The sequence below is a fragment of the Engystomops pustulosus genome, chromosome 7 (genome assembly GCF_040894005.1).
Source record: "Engystomops pustulosus chromosome 7, aEngPut4.maternal, whole genome shotgun sequence".
In the NCBI taxonomy this organism is placed as follows: Eukaryota; Metazoa; Chordata; class Amphibia; order Anura; family Leptodactylidae; genus Engystomops; species Engystomops pustulosus.
In genome coordinates, this window is record NC_092417.1 from 99,932,742 (window position 1) to 99,952,994 (window position 20,253).

Sequence of the window (20,253 nt, forward strand, 5' to 3'; positions counted from 1 at the left end):
ATCCTGGTCGGCTCTTGTGCAGCTGGTGTTTACATTCCGGGTGGAAGCTTGGGACAAGCACAATAGTTCCGGGTACTGGTTTTATTCATATTTATGGTTGTTTTGTCAGACATGGCTTCGTCAGCCGGAGAAGGGGCTTTAAAGCCACTGCAGAGAGCGATGCAACTAGCTAACAGAGCCATCCAGCTGGACACCGGGAACCGGCACCGGGTAAGAGATGGGGGAGGAGCACTGCATATATAGGGGTGGAATACATAGGGCTGACATATGCTGGGGCTGACCAGATCCCTCACATTAGGATGAGCATAGTCATTCACATAAATCATCTAAACGTGTATATAACTATGTTGTGTGTATACATCTCCCTGTACATACCTGTATATGTATACACAGTTATACACAAGCGTCTGAGAGAAGAACTGTTCCCCTGGCTCATGGCAACAAATAAAAGTTCTGTTTTCATTTAAGAAACATCTGTGGGAAAATGAAAGCTGATTTCCCTGTGCTTCAGTGTGATTACATAAAGCAGAGTGAGGGAGATACAGTATAATAGCACGTGAAGCTACAGCTGAAAGGCTCAGCTAACAACCATGGGAGTCCTTCAGGTTCATTAGCATAACATACCACAGTCACAGTAGCTGGATCTGTCAGTAAGTGCCCCTGGTTTATCATGCTTAATTTTGATGGTAGATCCTTTTAGTAGAGGGGGCTCCTCATATTATACCCTCTCCTGTTAGCCAGGGAATAACTTGACTACAAATAATTTGTTGCTCTAGATAACGTAACATTTCTGTGTATTAAACACATTGATTTCAGTAAGAAATGTGTATTTCTTTATTATGCCTGTGTTTGCACTGTAGAAATATGGACAGCCATTGAGCATCCTCATTGATACTATTCTGATGAACATACACATCCTTATATTGTAAATGGAAACATTAGTGGTCATCCTCAGCAGGGAGACATAATCTTGCTACCCTTCCCCTCCCCTACATTCTACAATACTCCATTTTATGAAAATAAGAACAAATATTATACAATATTCTCATCTATAGCTCTATATACTGCAGGCCATTCAAATTAATCCAAAATAAATCTTTAAATATTATTATTAAAAAGCATTGCCCTTAAAGGAAACCTACCACTTCTGATGGTAGGTATTAGATGTAAACACCGGGCACCAGCTCAGGGTGAGCTGGTGCCGGAGCTTACCTTAGCTAGTGTTTTAAACCGCTATATCGCGGTTTAAACACATTTTGATTTACAGCCACAAGGGAGCTTCGGCGATTCGCGCGGCCGCGCAATACCGAAGCTACCTCGGGGCCGTAAATCAAAATGTGTTTAAAACACTAGCTAAGGTAAGCTCCGGCACCAGCTCACCCTGTTTACATCTAATACCTACCATCAGAAGTGGTAGGTTTCCTTTAACCATAAATGAATCCTTTCCATCAGTTTGTAAATGTATATGCATTTCTCTTGATGTGAGTCAAGTTACAGTAAGTGGGTCCTGCATTTTCACTGTTCCCCGCACTGCCTTGCCTCCCTGGAAACAGTAGTTAGGGTCTGTTTACCAATATTCAATTAGAGATGTATACAGTTTTCTTTACTTCCCCCTGCTCACCTCTTTGAGACTAACAGGGAATCTACCACTAGCAGGAGACTGACCTGAGCTCACATACATAACGCCTGCTTCATTCTGAAATCGGCTGTTATCTTCTTTGTTCCAGAAACCGCGCCATCGCTAAGAAAATAAAAGTTATAAATATATTCAATATATTAGGGTCCGGCGCTCCAGGCTGTATGTATTGGGATGTTCACGCTCTGTCCAAACATAATTATGCATGCCTCCTGTGCGAATAACGCTATCCTCCTCCCTCCCACTGGCCAAGAGCCATCTATCTACATTACGGGCACAGCTGCATTAGTAAACCAGAAGTGGTTTCACTCCCTAAAGTGAAGGGGAAGGGAGGAGGATTGCATTATTCGAACAGGATGTGTGCATAATTATGTTCGGACGGGGGCACCAAGCATCCAAATACATACAGCGCCAGACCCTATTTGAATATTTTTATAACTTTTATTTTCTTAGAAATGGCACTGTTTATGGATCAAAGAAGTTAACAGATGATTTCAGAATGAAGCAGGCATTATGTATGTGAGCTCAGCTCAAAACTGTCTTCTGCTAGTGGTAGATTTCTTTTAAGAGAATTTTTGAAGATGGGGCAAGGAGGCAGTGAGGGAGACGGTGGCTTTGTGTGACTGGCACTGCAATATTATTAACCCCTTAAGAACGTAGCCATTTTGTAGCTTAAAGAGGACCTGTCAACCATAAATTCTTATCCTTAAACAAACACCGCAGTGTTACAATGATAGCGTTATCGGAAATCTCCTATAATGCTTTTAAAGACCGCTCTCAAAGTGGTCCGACGTATTCATGAGGGGGCGGGATTGTGGTCACAGCCCGTCTATGGAGTGAGCGGGGCGGTCCGGGGAAGAGGCAGCGCCTCGGACTGGCCCCTCATGAATACGTCGGTGATTACATTGTACCCCACCGCAGTGTTTGATAGCGTTATTGGAGGTTTCCGATAACTATATCATTCTAACACTGCGGCTTTTGTTTAAGCACTAGAAGTTGTCTTTCCAAATTTCTATCTTATGACACCCCATGTGGGGCCCTGTGCATCTGTTGTAGGTTTATAATTCACAGTGCCTATTTTCTACAGGACGCCTATGTGGAATACTTGAAGAGTGTGAACTTCATTTCCCAAATCCTATCTGAGGAAGCAGAGCAGAAACGTAACTATATTTGACCTCCTATGTACTATGTTCATTAAAGTATAGTCATACAGTTGGATTGTCCTCTGTTAAAAAGCTTGTTCTAGGTTCAATTTTAATATGGATCATAATCTAATATAATTCTGATAACCAAAATCGGTATTTGTTTCTAAAAATGAAAAAAATTGTTACTATTCTATTCCTTTCTACTCATAGAGTAGAAAAGCTGTCTACATGCCAGGATTATTATTCGTGCCATGCTTACTGTACTTTTCCATTTCATTAGCAGTAAATGAAGGTCTGAGCACAGACTCACAAAGGATGCTAAAGCTGGCGGAGCAGTGCTTGGAGAGAGCGCGGACTACTGCTGATAAATTGGGTGAGTCCATTCTGCTTACACTGTATGTGTTTACCGTATTTGCCTTACAACTATAAGGTTTATTTAGTAATCTTTTTATTGATTAAAGTAATTTCTTTATGTTTTTACAATCCATACACTGCCTCTTCATGCATTTATTTGTGGTGCCATACTGCATAAGGAAGTGAAAAGGCAGTGCTGGATTAACCCTGGGATCCTGTGAAGAATCCCCTCATGCTCACTACCCTCTATTAACAAAATGTGAGCAGCAGGTGGAAAACCATGTAGAAGCTTGCCAGCAGCAGTCTTTCTTTTACCCGGATGGTCATGATGACGCAGTCACACATACCGCTTGCAATGCATTTTGAAACGCAATGCAACAACATGGGGGGCATGGCCGGATCACATATGCGTTTCTATGAAATATGCACTTGCTTTGCGTTTCATATGCGCTTGCATTGTGTTTCAAAACTCAAGTGCAAGCAGTAGGTGTGGCAGAGGTAAATATTGCACTCGCAGCCTGAGAGCTTCCCTGTAGGACAGCCAAGTCCCTATGGTCTGTCCACAATATAATACACTGCACTACATGAGCAATACAGTGTGTTATACACTTATTATTTATTGTTAAAGGCTTCTCCTGAGACCACAATAGTGTACTATTAGGGGATAACTACTTGGAAAACACATGCAATTCACTTATTTTAAAGGAAAACTACCACCAGGATGAAGGATTGTAAACCAAGCACACTGACATGCTGGTGTGCGCCCCCTCTGGCAGGATCTGCTCTCCTTGTAGCTTTGTATGCCTTTGTTTTTAAGAAACAGAGGTTTTAAAAATTATGCAGGTGAGCCTTCAGGGCTCCAAGCTCCATTGACATCTATAGAGTCTGGAGCCTCGAAGGCTCATTTGCATAATTTGTGAAACCTTTTACTTGTAAAAATAAGGTCCTAAGAAGCTATAAGAAAAGCAGAACCTACCAGAGGGGCACACACCAGTATGTCAGTGTGCTTGGTTTACATTTCTTTATCCTGGTGGTAGATTTCCTTTAAGTCATCTGTAGAAAACCCATGAAGCGCTTGGTGCATTGAACGACATCCATTTGTAGGTTTAAAGTTTGAAAGTTAGGCTCTCAGCAGGTTTTTTTTTTTTTTTTTTTATACATAAATTGTGTATTGCATGTGTTTCACTGGGGGAGATTTATTATTCCCCCTCCTGCCAGTTTAAGCTGTTGAAAAAGGAAAAAGGTGCTGTTTTTGAAAACAAATCATCATAATTCATAATTTTGATGATGATCATCATAATTTTATGAAAACTACAGTCTAAACATTTTTATTCTTATATTTCATGTAGATGGTGAAGAATTGGAGTGCACCTTCAATATAGCTCATAATAATGCTGTACAATTTCTGTTTTAGGTAAACCAGATGTTAACTCACAATCACCTGAAATCCCTAATTCATCACCAGCTGTAAAGACATGTTCTGCATCCATATCTGCTTCCATGATGTCACAGATTTCTGTAAGCCATCAGTATGGGCACCGTCGCGCTTGCTCAGATGAGGTTCAGAAGCTTAGTACCTTTCCAACACCAGAGGTTTTTCAGATGTTGAGGGCAGCTGAAATACAGGGCTATAAAAAGTGTGTATACTAATTGGCAAAAATTGGCAAAAAGCCATGAGGCCAGCTGCTTACTAAGGTGAGCACTGTCTATCTACAGGGAGCTCACACCTTTAGAAGAGGCATCCATACAGAACCAGAAACTCCAAGCGGCCTATGAAGTGCGGCTGGCAAGACTGAACCCTAGACAGGCTGCGCAGAAGACCTCACTGGTGAGTGGCAATAAATAAACTATAAGATATAATGGAAGCAGGGGGCCAAGTTGTAATGTAACTGTCTATTCTTCTCAGTGCATCTCTTAAAGGGGTTTTCCCATGAAAGAAAGTTCTCAAATTCTAATCCCCTAGTGATGTTTACACAATAAACAAAATTTTTCCCCCTTCACTTTACAATTTTACTCAGTTTTATTGTTGTTTTACCTCCTATCACTCCCTAGGCTATTCAGTGTAAGATTCAAGAGTGTAGGTGTGGACTCTCTAAGCAGACACTTCATTATTCCTTTGGTTCTGTCAGCTGACCATGTGATTAGATTATTAGGGTTCAGGTTTATCTACACTTTTATTTAGCTTCTAAACATTTACTAGTATCTGACACATAGAAAAACAGAGATGAGACAGATCAGAGATAAGATTCATGAGATGGATACAACACACAATGACACTCTCCAGCTCTGCTGACTATATCACACACAGTCCTGATATACAGTTCCTATCTTGCTTGTAGATTTACTCTCCTCACGCTGCTGTTTGCTGGCAGGAAGTGTGAGAGTCTGTTTGTATGTGTGAGCTTGTCTTGGGATGCAGGGGGGAGAGGCAATGCAGAGACACTGCAATGTGAGACAGGAGAATCTATTCATGACATAAATCTGTCCTGCCAGAATATTAACGGTCAGATCTCGGGGCAACCGAAATTGTGAACTCCAGGACTGATAGAGACAGGTTGGAATTACATGTGTGAAATGCTGCATTTTTTGTAGAGTAAAAAGTAAATTAGAGAATGTGTTATTTTGAGTATTTTTAAGAATATTGTCTTTGTGGGAATACCCCTTTAAGATGCAAAATGCCAGAAAGAATTGTCCTTTCCCATGCAGAAGACTTTAAATCTGTGACACCTACTCTGAGGGCCTTGGTCCATCTATTTACTACAGAGATCATTGTAGCATTAGTGTCATGACATACATTACATATGAAAGTTACATCCAATTATACATTGACTTGTCTATCTCATATGTCTTATGTCATTTCACTTTATACTAGAAATGTTGATTTCTCTACTGTGCACTCTAATGCTCGCTGTTACCCATGATTTTAATCATTTCTTACATATAGACACTTTCATTACAAAGACAGATGATGGAGAACCTGGTAATAGCCAAAGCCAGAGAAGAGACGGTATCCTTCTGGTTTGCAGATATTCTGGGAGAGAGGGGTTGTGCTTTTACCTTATGCCCCGCCATTACATTTCTGTTTACTTCAATGTTTTAATGTAAAGGGCCTAAGAAGTGTCTTAATAATTCCTTAACCACCATCGACAGCTACAGAGGAAAGCGGAGGAGCGCAGGCTGCGGCTGCAGGAAGAGTCTAACAGGTATGTAAGAAAACCTTTCCCCTGACAAATCCACTGTACTTCTCCTTCATGTCCCCCTTGTTTTATGTGCAGGCGATTCTCCAAAAACAAGCAGATGACCCCTGCTGAAGAAGAGCAGAAGGCACTATACACTGCTGTGCTGGAATATGAACAGGACTATGTGAGTTTAAGATACGGAAGATGATTTTATAGGGTTACCTGTGTCAAAATGAGGTCATATTAAAAGCAAAGGAGTTGCCAATAGCAACCAGATTACTGCTGGAATCTTATTGCTATGGGTAACAGTTCAATGCACACATGGATTATAATATATTTTGTGTAACAGTTGTATGATAATGTGTATTTAAAGGTTATGTTAGAGGAATAGACCAGTGGTACCTGTGAATTGGGACCTGATCTAATGGGCTAAATGATCAAGATCTTGTGCTGTGTAATTGCTCCTCCTGCTGTATGATGTTCATGTGCAACCACCACATGACTGGGTTGCTAGCTATGCGGGGACAGGACATCATTGCTGGGAGAGTATTACACATCCATTGTATTTTCATCCACTTCTGTTTTTATTCCATTGCATCCACCTTTCCTTAATCTAACATCTATATCCTGTGAATATAATTATGTGCAATAGGAATGGCCCAAGGTCTATACGGAGAAGATTAAGAGCAGCCCAACTGACCAAGTCTTGGTTTCCAGCTATGTCTGCCAGATCCTCAGGTAATATACTGAATACTGGATGTCTTTACAGTGGGGGGGAATAAATTCTCAATGTATCATTGTAAAATGTCCAGCTTCTGATACCCCCTGAATCTTCATTAGGCACATGGGTTCAGAATTGGGCACTGCCAATAACAGTGATGACATTACAACTAAAAGATGTTATAAATATCTGTCCAGTTGGGTTCAACCTCTTGGACTGTATATATACCTAACAAAAGACAAAGATTACACATTTTCAAAATGCAATATGCAGGTGCACGTTGCATTGGCTGTAACGCAAAATTATACAAAGGTTACCCAGCTAATATGAGTCTCAGGACCTATATCTCTACCAGAACTGCACCGCTTTTAAATTGCTGCACCCGTAACTGAACTAGTTGGGGAAAGAGGATTTAAGGATGTTATAGTTCCATGATAGCTGAAAGGCCACCAGTTGAAGATGAACCTTGTAGAGAAATAAGTAATTTCTCTTATAATCTTGGTTTATCGTGTTTCTTGCTTTCTTGCAGTACCTCAGAGCATCCTATTGCCAAACTAATAATCCATCTCCAGTGCCAGATATACAACCGTCTATATCCAGTCATCAGTAAAGATACCACTCAGGAAACCTTAACCTCCAACCTTTTTCGTCATTCCCTCCCATTAGACACTGACCCTTTATCAGCCCTTAACACTTCCCAAATTAGGTCTTCAAAGAGTTTACACTGCATCTCCGGACCTCCCCGACCCTCTATCCAGCACAGCCGCTCTATAGGTGAGGGGCTTGAAAGCTGGGAAAATCCCAGATGCACCCAGCAAAGCAAACAAGAAATGGAAAACTCTTTTGAGGATTTGGAAAGTTTATTGTCCCCTACATCACTGACTATGCCGGCTGCACTGCAAAGACTGACAGTAGCACAACACTTGCATGTTGTGGTGAAAGAAATCCACAATGCCCGAGGTAAGTGATCAGGGTATGAGGCACTTAATGCAAAAAAAATTAGTCTAGTAAACATGATAAGTTGAGATAAATAATATTTGTGGTTTATATCCGAAAATAGAAAAGACAGATTGCTTAAATCTACCATCAAAATCCAGCATGATAAACCAGGGACACTTACTCAGACTCAGGCACAGTGACTGTGGCAATCTTCTTATGTTTGTCATCCATGGCCTTCTTCCTTCTAAAATCAACTTTTAAAATATTCTAATGAGCCAGAAGGGCTTTGGCATTGTTACCTGAGCCCCTACATTCTCTGCCTTCACAAGCTGTTATTCTGTGCAGGAGCATGGCTCCCCCTCCTTCTTCCTGCTGTAATCTCACAGCAGCAGAGTACCTTTCAGTACACCGTGGGATGGGGAAGCACCACAAACAGCAAGTAGGGGCTCTGGTAAAACCCCTGGAGCCCTTGTGGCGCATTAGCATCATTTGGTCATGGATAACTAATATAAGAAGATTACCAAAGTCACAGTGTCTGGATCTATGAGTAAGTGTCCCTGGTTTATCATGCTGGATTTGGATGGTAGATTTTCTTTAAAGGTATCTACATTGTTTTCCCTATCACTTGGTGTCCTTATGGCTGCAGTCAGGCTCATGACACATAGTGAACTGTAAAACTTGATTCTGCTGCATTGACATCACTGTGCTTGAATTGCCACTATTGCCAGGGTACCATCACTCTCATATATTTTACTGTATGGAGGGTCCCACAAACAATGTTTGTAAGAAAAAAAAAAACCCTATGCAAAAGAAAGAGCTGTTCCATCTTTACACACAAGGGGGCAGCAGCGGATTTCTTAGACCTTAAAATTAAAGTCATGTGTTCACACTAGCCCAAAAAATGTAATAAAGTACGGAGAATGCATTGCCTTAAGACATGCTATATATACATGGGAAGAGGTTACCGTTAAGCTGAGGTAATATGAGTAAGATTCTAAGCCTTTATGTCTAGAGGAAAGATAATGTTTTCCTTATTTACATGACTAGAAATCTGTTATTAGACTATTATTAGAATGTGTTGCTTCGGGAAATAACGTGTAATCGTGGGGCTTCCAGCAGGATGACTACCTCCCTTTTTTTTCTTTGTAGTCCCTTTCCCATTGTGAAATTCCATATTTTATTATCAATGTGAAAATCTCCTCAATGCAGAGATTACTGTGTCCAGGGGCGTTACTGGGGTCTTATGTCCAGGGCAGGGCATGTATTTAATTGTCAGAAGTGTCCACTTCTATACATAACCCCCTTCACGCGTGATTAAAGGGGTTGTCTGAAACTAACTAGAAATAAATGAGGTGGACGGGGTGGGCTGCATAAAATTTTTTTACCTACCTCGACCTGCGCTCCCGGTGTCCTGCGGCGCTCTGTCACTGTCCCGGGCACGCCCACCCCACCACTGTCCCAGCACTGTATAACGTCCTGGTCCTATTTTTTTTTTTTTTTTTATGCACCCCACTTTTTTTATGTGGCCACCTCACTTTTTCTTAGTTAGTTTCGGACAAACCCAAAAGCCAAAATCATCTCTACTTCATTTATAGCAACAAAATACACAGTGAAAATTCCATCCAGTGACTGTAGGTGACGTGTCCTAACATTGTAGCTGTTCTTCATCTTCATAAGGCCCAGCATCACCATGTCTCCTCTTCCAGCCATGTTTTATCCCTGTGGAGTTTACCACACAGACATCTAGTGTCCTTCATGGTCCCTATGTCTTGGTCCCCTAACACTCTCCCCCAACTTGCTACTTTTGTAAGTGATACACAGAAAGTCCTTCTGAAAATACTAATAACACGCAAATAATCAATGCCTTCCAGAATAACTTGTTGTAACAGCCTCCTGCATTCTAGGCCCTGCACTGTAAAATGCCCCCTAATGTTGGCCCACACCTTATAACGTATATTGCCACAATTGCAGGTGCTATAATATCTTGATTTTGCCCCCCAAATCACCCCTTGTATAACTCACAAAAACATTCTACTCATATTGGATTACACTCGGTACACTGTCCCTATTGCAGGCTGGCTGTATACTACACGGGGCAGGCTGGCTGTATACTACACGGGGGTGCTGTGAGCAATGCATTTGCCACCCTCGGCTTATACTCGAGTCAATAGGTTCTCCCAGGTTTTGGTGCTAAAATTAGGGGCCTCTGTTTATACTCGGGTCGGCTTATATTCAAGTTTATGGGTAAGTAATGTCCCTAGAGTAACGAATGTCCCCCACAGCCCCCAGTAAGTGATTTTCTTTATTGCCCTCAGATAGGTAAGCTCTACTAAGCTGTTTAAAGCAGGAGACGCAGAATGAAGACATCACCACGTCTCCTGTTTTCTGTAGTGAAGGATGGAGCTGACAGCTCTGTGCTCCCCTACTGTACTCCCGCATCCTGAGGACGCAGATAGAGGTTAGATTGTAAGAGCCACCCAGATAGTGGGATCCTGGGACATTCAGGCTTCAGCCAAAAGTTCTGGGGCCCAGACCATGGATCTTTTGACAAAGTGACGCCCCTAACTGTGCCTTTGTTCTTCCTATGGGCACCTCTCTAGATGTAAATTTGATGTTTTTACATTATTCTGTGATCTTTGTTTCTCCAGACCGTCTGCTATCGTCCACTATGCTGTCTCTCAATCTCCCTTCAAGTCCACAAGTGAAGGAAGCCTGTCTGGAGTGTTTAGAGGACAGCCTCTTTCCCCCACTTTGGCCAGCGCTGCTTGCTCTATACAGGTGACAATCATGGAAGTAGTTACCATGTTCTGATGTGTGGACAGAATTACTTTTAATTTCTTTGTCATCTTACTGCAGACCTAGAGGCAACCTTTGACCCACACCCTAGTATTTATTATGTTCAACAGATAACTGTTTTTGTGCTTTTCGATCAGGCAGGTGTTGTTTTCCCGTGAAGAAACTCTACTTCAGGTCATGGATTTGTACAGTACATCTGCACCATCTGTGGTGGGCGTCCCAAAAAAGCTGTATCCTGAAGATATAAAAGAACCATATAAGGCTGCTGTGGAAGATCTACAACATCTGCCACATCATCGCACTCCGCAAAGAAAACTGGAGTGTATTGGTAAACCATTAGTAACCATTTCTTAATATGTGATGTTACCTAGTCACTAGGAAAAGAAAATCTAAAATAGGCAATGGGTGCTTCCGCTTTGCTCCCAGAGCACCAGTCTGTCTTGGCTCCAATCCCTGCTTAACTCTGCATCCATCTACACTCTTACCCTCCCCCTTCAACACGAACATCCAATCTATGATATATGATGAAATCCGGTGCATGCTCATCTGTCTGATTGGCTGGTGCATGGGCAATGAACCATGTGTCATCTGCCTAGTTGTAAATATTTAGATGGCGCATGTGTAGTACATTTTACAAGTTTTAGAGCAGTATCTCCACCTGTGGATTGCGACCCCTTTGGTGGTTGAATGACTCTTTCACAGTTGTTGCCTAAGACCATCAGAAATACAGATGACCCCTAGTTACATTTGGACCTCCTCAGCCCACTCTGACCTCTGGTTATGCTCTCTGGATGCTGGTAATTTATTGTACTTTAATAATAATATAATAATAATAATTCTTTATTTATATAGCGCACACAGATTACGCAGCGCTGCACAAGCATGACAAATTGGTCCTTGTCCCCATGGGGCTCACAATCTAAACAACCTAACAGTATGTTTTGGAGTGTAGGAGGAAACCGGAGTACCCGGAGGAAACCCACGCAAACACGCAGAGAACATACAAACTCTTTGCAGATGTTGACCTGGTTGGGATTCGAACCCAGGACCCTTTAGCCCCAGGCTTCAGCGATCAACTGTAGTGTGCCTGCAGTTAAGCTTTATTGTTAATCCTGGTTCTCTTGTCAACCCAAAATTTTCTGAATCAAATAGTCACAGGGACCAAAAAATAAATTTGTAGAGTTACACTTACAGAATATACCTATGCCAACTTCCATACAAATTCATCTTAAGAACAAACCTAAAGAACCTATCTTCTACGAGGACTGCCTGAAGTTGCTTAATGCTGGAAAGAGGAGATCCCTTTAACTAGTAAAGCATAAAACATATTAAGGTGCCGCTTATGCTCCTAATTTAACCTGAGTTGTTATGTCCTTTCTGAAAGAAAGAAAGTCAGGATGAAGCAGGTGCTTAGCAGGGATGGGAGTGCAAAGGTGCCGCGGGAGTCAACCCTCCAGGGGCCTCATTTTCATTTTAAGCCTCTACTTCCTTCATTGTATAATATAGTTTCAGGGTGGCAGGGGACACAAAATAAATGTTTGGTCGTAAAACCAGTTGGACATTGAGGGGGTTAATAAGTGTCTGATATGATGTTGTGATATATTAATTGATATGGTTCTGTATTTATTAGTGAAGACTCTCCGCGTCATTTGTGAGTGCACAGAAGAATACTGCCCTAATCCTGGGACGGCTGCCATGTAAGTGTCGTATGTTTGGATATAGGGGATGAAAGGGTGAGGTGATATATGGAGCGCAGTCTGAGATAAAACAGCCATGGGGTTTTCCTACTCTTATCTGAGCTTTTTCCTGTCCCTGTCCATCTGTGTATAAGTCTCGTTCCTCTCTCTCTCTCTCTCTCCTTGTGTGCACAGGTTGCTGAGTACATGATGTTTGTAGGGAACAGATAGGAGGTCCCTCAGGGGGCTTTACTGATGGATGAGATGTGACACTCTCATGCAGAACATGGCCTGTCCTGCAGAGCACAGGAGGATGCGGCACTCTGCAGAGCAGCAGCTCCCAAGCACAGCGCCTGTCTGCTCTAATTAACATAGAAGAAAGGAGGGGGCCAAGGAATGAGTCATGGTGGGGACCATAGTGGAGGGGAGAGGACATAGAAAGAACTATGAAGAAACAGGTCAGACAGGCTGGGTTTATTGTAAATCCGCTATGTTATCTGTATAAGAACAGTCAGGGGTAAGATTAGGGTGACCAACAGAGCAGCAGGAGATGGGGGGGGGGGGTGTTAATAAATTATTCATTGTTAGTCTTGCAGAATTAATAGTGAATGAATACAATCTAAACCTCAGTTGTTCCAGGTAATAATGGAACTCATACTGTTCATCATTTTTAAGTTGCTTGAAGGTAGAGACATAAATCATTGATCATTGAGGGGGGTAATAGCTATTTGTCTGTTAGATTTACAATAAATTAATTTTTACATCCAATGAAGTGGAATTATGGTTCACCACACTATTTTAGGAGTCTATGGAGACTAAAGTACAAGGCACCATATTGTAGAATTGGTGAGAACTTTTCAGTGGAAAGACCTTGTTGGCAAATAAACCCTAGCATCATGAATATGTGGTAGAGGGGAAAAAAACTTGATTTTTGTTTATCACCAACATGAGTGGCATCACTTGCACCAGTTTGACTCCTATTTCCTTAGTGTACGTCACTGGTTTACTAGTAATAGTATGGACACAGTAAGAAACCATTTGTGTGCAGTTTTCCCGGTGCTGTATGGAAAGTGTATGCCTTTGTCTGATATATTATTCTAAAATCATAAAAAAATAAAGACAAAGGCAGTTCTCCCAATCTGCTACTAATGACCGACTATGAAATTGAAGGAAGACATAAGTATAAAGTAAAGGTTACATTAAGAATAATGTTTATCTAGCACCATCATGTTCCTACTTAGGTACGGTAGGAATGAGCTGTTAGGTTGAGGAATGTAACTTGATGCATAAAAATTAGATGCCCAAAAATACTTCTGGAGGTTAGGAAGCCGTTTAGGGGTAGTGGTGCAGGCAGAATGAAAAGTCTTTCAATGTTGTAATCCGTATTTTTTTAAAGAAGGTGATGAGATGTTGAACAACGGCAGAGAAAGCAGCTCGTCTTCTATTTACTTTTGTGTAGATATGATTGTCCTTAAGGATTTGGAAATAATATACCTAAATAATAAGCTTCGAATTGGTAAAGATTTTAAAGCTGTTTTGAATATGAAAATGGATACCTTAAGGAAAGGTGATGCTGCAGGCCTTCGTGTAATACAGAAGGAGTTGAAATCAAAGATAAGGGTGGCTAGGTTGGAAAATATGTTAGCTGAGAAAAAGCGAGGTAAATTTGAGCTAAATTTAGGATCTAAACACCTAAAAAGAGAGCACATAAATATCCGAAAAATTATATTTTATAATTATTCATATATTAAAATAGGTATGTCACAAACCATTAAAACAATGATAGATTCCAAAAAAGCCAGAGATGTATGTCTGGTGTATAGACCCCAAAATTCCCTAATATATTTCATTTGTAATCCTTTCAAAGAGAGTCACAAGTTTTACCCAGTATATTGTAATCACAAAAAAGGTACTTTACTCTATGGAGGGAAACAAAAGGGTTGTATCATCTCAGGTCTATTAAATTCGCCTACCTATGTTTACACCAGACTGTCCCGGCATCCCATGCTCGTTTCTCCCATGGCATTCTCAAGATTCCCTTGAGAAAGCCATGGGCGAAACGTGCATCTCATTGGTCAGCAGTGCATGCTTGTGATGATGTCACAGGAGGCAGGCTCCGCCTCTCCATCTTGCTGGTTGTAGTTATTTTCAGTGTTGGAAACCATGGTGGCTATGGACCATAAAATGTACTAAATGGGGGACTGAGAGGCAAAATACTTTGAAGAATGATTCCCAGGGACACCTCATGCCGAATTATGTGTTTTTTTTGCTCAGAATGACTGCTACCCCTTAAGTAGAGGGAAGCAGCAGTCTGTGTTGCTGAGGGCATGTTTTGGGTGCAACTGTCAGGACATAATGGGCCAAGAACACCCACACTTCCAGACACATGAGCATTGTGAGTGGCCCTCTGTGACCCTAGACAGCAGGGGATAGCTGTGGGGTGATGACCCCAGACTCACAGGACACATTTAATGTTTCTTTAGACAAGACTCTGGAAGACTAAATTCCTAATATTGTTGCACTTGATATGAGATGTAAAGCACCCCCAAGAATCCTTCCCTATTCCCATGTGCATTCTGTTGCTCTGCCCCATGTGAGCTCAGCTAGGCAGAAATGTCATGACCCCATACACAGACACAAAAGAAATCTCTCATTAATGTTAATCACAAAGACCATTGTTTTGACAGATACAAAATCTCCCCAGAATCCTTTGTCTTGTGCCTGCGAATTCACTTGTGCTGGGTAATTCCTGCTAATGCACCTTCATGTATGAAGCCACTGTGTTACTGTGCACTGGGTACTTGGTGGCTACTAATGTGTGACCCGACATTGGCATCGACCAATCAAAGTACACTGACACCGTAGAGACTGCAATTCTAGACACTACCGGAGATTATATTGTGCACAAGCAGACAGACCTCCAGCAAACTGCTTACGAAGAAGATAAAGCTGCCCTTATGGCATTACAAGCTGTAAATCAAACGAGTTTTCCTTACAGATCCCTCATACACATATCTGTTCATCCGAGTGCATATAGGTTTTCATAGGTGGTGGAAAGTGGAACAAGTGGCTACCAGTCGCTGCAGCTTTTCTCCAGGGGTTGTCCAGACGTTAAAAACCATGACTGGCCATGGAGATGAAAGCTTTCTTACAATACCATATATTATTCATGTGTGTCAATCTCTTGAAGCCTGGTCTTCCCCTCCATGTATCTTTATTGTATCAATGTCTGATCTTTTCCAGTGGCGCCGATGACCTCCTGCCCATCCTGGCATTTGTAGTGCTGAAAAGCCACATGTGCCACTTGCTGTCTGAGTGTTCAGCACTGGAGGAGTTTATACATGAAGGGTGAGTGGACTATTACTCTGTGCCTCTCCAGCTTCTACTATGATCTGACAGTTTATATATAAGTATTACTGAACCTCCACTAATGGTAGGAAAGCGCCCTGTCCCTGTAATGTCACTCACTTTTAGTCAGCGGGTGACATGTCTGCTGTTGTGACAGCTTTATTGTCTGTAGCTTGTTTCCCTGAGCCAGTTCTCCAGACTCGCGTCTGTGCCAATTCCTCTTAGTCACTTTACCTTGCCGCTTACATTTCCCCTTTCCTATCCGTCTCGAAGTCTAGACTGCATTTTTCTGCTTGTCTTCCTTGCAGCCTATTTTTGCACTTTAAAGTTCCCTTCTTTCCTGTGACTAGACACAATACTAAGGGTCCTGTAGCTGCCCTATTATCATTTGTTCCGAAGATTTTCGATCCGCGCCGCATATAGCAAAGGATTTTGGCGCACGCGATAGGATTTCGGCGCATTGGCGCCGGCTTTCATGCGACAGAAATCGGTAGACGGGCCGTCGGACGATCCGACTGATTCGGTCTAAGCACGGAATTTAACTTTGTAATTGTGTTGCAAGCCAAGCACTTACATACACCGGGAAGAAGAAAGTGAATTTCCGGCGGACCTGACCGGGGAAGCGACACTTGCACGATATCGGGCGCACGATCTACGTGAATCGCGGCAGAGTTAATCCTCGTCTGACTTTCTAGATCGGGGATCGCGCAGGGACGGGGTGAATAAATGTGCCCCAATGCACTTTAATATGTGCATCCGCATTATAATAAGGCGGTCTGTATTTCATGACTTCATGAAAGACCCAGCAAGTCCATACAATGTTTTCATTAAAAACTATAATGATGGTGCCATAGGGCGATGCTTGTACCATCATTGAGACTCAGTGATCATCTAATATGGGTAATTTGCCTCTTTGGCAACTTTCCTATTTATAGGTCTTGAACAATTTGGATTTTGAGGCCCTCTAGGCACAGGAATGAAGTGAGAGTGGAATGTGCCATCGGTATATTAATATCAATGTATTTTGTGCTAAAATCTACTGACAAAACTAGGTTTTTCTTGTTTTTTTTAATCCCTAGTTATCTGATTGGCGAGGAGGGGTACTGTCTAACCTCACTACAGAGTGCCCTGGCCTATCTGGAGACACTTCCCGTGCCCCCATCACCTCCACATGTGTGAGGAGACCTGAAGAAACTACTTATGTTACAAGCTGCATCTGTCCCGTGGATGGATCTCCTATTATTATGCACCTTACCTATGAGTTAGCTCAACCACTGGTCATTCTCCCATCAATGTGAAAAATAGTGTTATACCAAGGTTACAAGTCTACCTTTAAGACATCTGTGCAGGATGGAAACATACAGCTGCTAAGTCTCCCCACCTTTGTTGTTCCCTGACTGATGCATCCCCTACTCTCATACTACAGTTTGGGTGACACTATATTCCAGAGCTGTAGTGGCTCTCATATTTGTTGCACCCAAGTTTTTCTGGCACATTTACAATTTATGCTTAACTCTGTACTGAATCCATATGTCCTGATAACTCTACTGATGTAGTGATTTGGAGTAGAAGTCAGTTATCTGAAATGTTTGACTATAATCTGTATAGGAGTTTTAGGGAAGACACCCGCTTTGCCTGAAGGAAATCCACCTCCATTATCTCCAACTCTTTGCACCCTTTAATACTTGTCACGCCACTGATTCTGGAATAGTTGGAATTTTCTCTATAGTTCCCACTGTTCCAAGCAAACAGTGTAATTATTTTCAGCTCAGTTGAGCGGATCCAAAATGCCTGCCTTATCCTAGGGTCATGTGTCTGACAGCAGTGGCACTAATTAGCATACTGTATATAGAGTTGGTGCTAATTAGGCTGTTTATTATGAAATGGGTGTTCCTGGGCTCATGCAGTAAGCCTGGCTCCACCCATCTGATATACAGGTCTTGGAGAGTGGCACAAATATTGGCATTGATTGCTCAGAAATTATGGGGACTAAAGAAAAATCCAAATATGCCACAATGAGTCATACAGCACCTATTAAAGGGGTTGGCCACTAATAAGAAAGTACAATGCCATTGTAGGATCACTCATGTTGTGCTTATCCTTGCAAATTTTCTCTGCAGTCTGTGGGAGCCCCCTGTGGAGTTCAGAGTCTTGTGGACTTTCAGCAGATCAAGGTGGGTGTACAGTCGTACATGATAACCACTCCCATATAAGTGGTTTGAAGGGCAGATGTACTTGGCACCCCCTAAAACCACTGACACAGGTGTGGTGTTCACTAAGCAAGTGCATATACTGTAATGACTGCATTGCCTCTTTGATACACCAGGAGTCTGCTGGACACATCACAGGTATACCCGAGTCCTGCTGCTAGTGGGTCATGTCGCTCCCAAGGACTGTGGGGGAACATTACCTGGGCAAGTACAATAAGGGTTATCCTATAAGAGTACAGGGGGTCCCCTACTTTAGAACCACAGACTTATAGATGACCCCTAGATACAAACGGACGTCTGGATGTTGGTAATTTACTGCACTTTAGCCCCGGGCTACAATGATCAGCTGTAAGAGTTATAAAAGATGTCTGCAATTAAGATTTATTGTTAATCCTAGTTGTTATGACAACCCAAAAGCTTTAAAATCCACTTATCACAGAGACCAAAAAATGTTGTCTTTGGTTCCAGTTATAAAATATACAGCTCTGACTTGCATACAAATTCAACTTAAGAACAAACCTACAGAAACCATCTTGTACGAAACCCGGGGACTGCCTGTATTGTACTTAAAGGATGCAGAGTTTGAGTTGGTAGAGGTGGTGATTTATATTGGCTTATATTTACTGGCTTATAGCTTATATTAAATGGCATATATTTACTGGGGATTTCTTGTTTGCAGGGAAAATGTTTATTTTTATTTTTCTTGTAATGATGCTTTGCTCATCCCTTTGCATTTTTTAAGAGAAGCAAGCTTACTTTGTAGATGCTTGCAAAAAGAAGGCAATGCAGTGGCATACAGCACAATCTATTAGACTGATAATCATAATATTGCACTACATTTATTTATATTGAGTATTGTTTTAGTCTTTAAAGACCTGTCATCAGGTCTGTGTCACTAGTCCTGTCACCACTACCTGTTGGAGCAGCTCACAAGGATCCATCACAGCTTTTATCTAGTCAATTCATACATTAATCATTGCAAAATCATCATGTATTTATTATGCAAATGAGGCTGGTCAGAGGCAGTGATGTCACCCCTGTAACCCCTCCCCTCTCCTCCCATGCTCATGTCTGTGTGTAATGTATAGTAAAGCATTGCTAGTGTGTGTGCTGCATCTGCTGACATGCTGCATCCTCCTAATACACATGTGTGAGACATAGACATCAGCTACACAAGTACCTGACATGTTCTGCTATAACATGGCTGCATCCTGGAGCTGTTGTATCTCTCCTATACACACAGGCAGGGGGCGGGGCCACCAGCACCAGGAAGCACACCATTATACAGTCGCACACCATTATACAGGCTGTCAGTCCAGCACTGGGGGCGTGGCTGTGCCTCCCACTCATGAATAAGCCGGACAGCTTGAATATGCTAATTACTCATTGGACATTTCACAGGTCATTTGCATACAGCTTTAGGACCTCATTGCTTAGGTTTGCAGGCATGTAGATGGACAATGAAGGGATAGAGGCAATACTTTCTAATGGCAGGTTATGAAAATATATTTAGTTTAGGGGGGTTATTTTGGCTGACGGGTTCTCTTTAAGAAAACTGCAGCATTCCACATATTTTCAGACTACAAATCTCAACTTGTGACTTTTAGTTATTTAGATTATGATTCACCAAGGATTGGTTTCTGCTAGAGCCTGTTATCTGGAAAACTAAAGCTCCCAACGTGGCCTGACCACCAAGGGTTGGAGCTTCACAGAGCACACAACAATGCTCTACAGTATGTGTTTCCTTGGCTGTTGCAGAACTACAACTCCAACCATGGCCTTATAACTGCCTACGGTCATGGAACTGTAAGGCTTTATTAACACACATATATTTTACAAATTTGTGAATAAGCCCTTATAAACATAGTTTTGCAATAGAAGGGGAGAAGCAGGTTAAAGATCTCTGCCGTAGACCTAGGGATCCATAAGAATTCTGCTTATACATTTGTGCTTGGATACAATATTTTTAATAAAGCTTTTCCTGAAATAGACTCTGGAGTTTCTGTAACAAAAGACAATGAGAAATAACTTGGAGTGTTACATCTATTCCTTTTTGGCAAGGCATTTTTGAGACTAAACCAAGTATTTTAAAAGGAACATTAGTGCCGTCTTATAATATCTCTATTTATAGATTCTCTTTGCTTTGTTGACTTGTGTTACTCTTTGACCATTTTTTTTTAAATTACAAAACTTGTAAAACTTGTAAAATGGTGGAGAGCATTAATATTCTACCACTCTGGGAATCCATA

General features: G+C 41.7%; 1 protein-coding gene across 2 annotated transcripts; it reads left to right on the plus strand.

Moving 5' to 3' along the window:
• The first annotated feature begins 10 nt into the window (after positions 1-10).
• VPS9D1 (VPS9 domain containing 1) lies at positions 11-19,993 on the plus strand. Of its 2 annotated transcripts, none has more exons than XM_072117413.1 (15): positions 11-210; positions 2,724-2,796; positions 3,065-3,154; positions 4,550-4,772; positions 4,852-4,963; positions 6,080-6,142; positions 6,286-6,338; positions 6,411-6,498; positions 6,967-7,052; positions 7,565-7,995; positions 10,623-10,752; positions 10,908-11,098; positions 12,401-12,467; positions 15,690-15,794; positions 16,874-19,993. In XM_072117413.1, exons 1-15 carry the CDS (start codon positions 94-96, stop codon positions 16,971-16,973), a joined length of 1,929 nt encoding a protein of 642 aa, XP_071973514.1. In that variant the 5' UTR covers positions 11-93; the 3' UTR covers positions 16,974-19,993. The 2 variants fall into 2 exon arrangements, with proteins under 2 accessions (XP_071973514.1, XP_071973513.1); XM_072117412.1 differs by having other exon boundaries at positions 12-210; positions 3,062-3,154.
• The last annotated feature ends 260 nt before the right edge of the window (positions 19,994-20,253 follow it).

Bases quoted from the DNA above. Each gene is read 5' to 3' on its own strand.
- VPS9D1 (XM_072117412.1), top strand. From the start codon at position 94: ATGGTTGTTTTGTCAGACATGGCTTCGTCAGCCGGAGAAGGGGCTTTA. The intron at 10,753-10,907 runs GTGACAATCATG...CTTTTCGATCAG, and splicing joins GCGCTGCTTGCTCTATACAG to GCAGGTGTTGTTTTCCCGTG. The intron at 15,795-16,873 runs GTGAGTGGACTA...TTTAATCCCTAG, and splicing joins GAGGAGTTTATACATGAAGG to TTATCTGATTGGCGAGGAGG.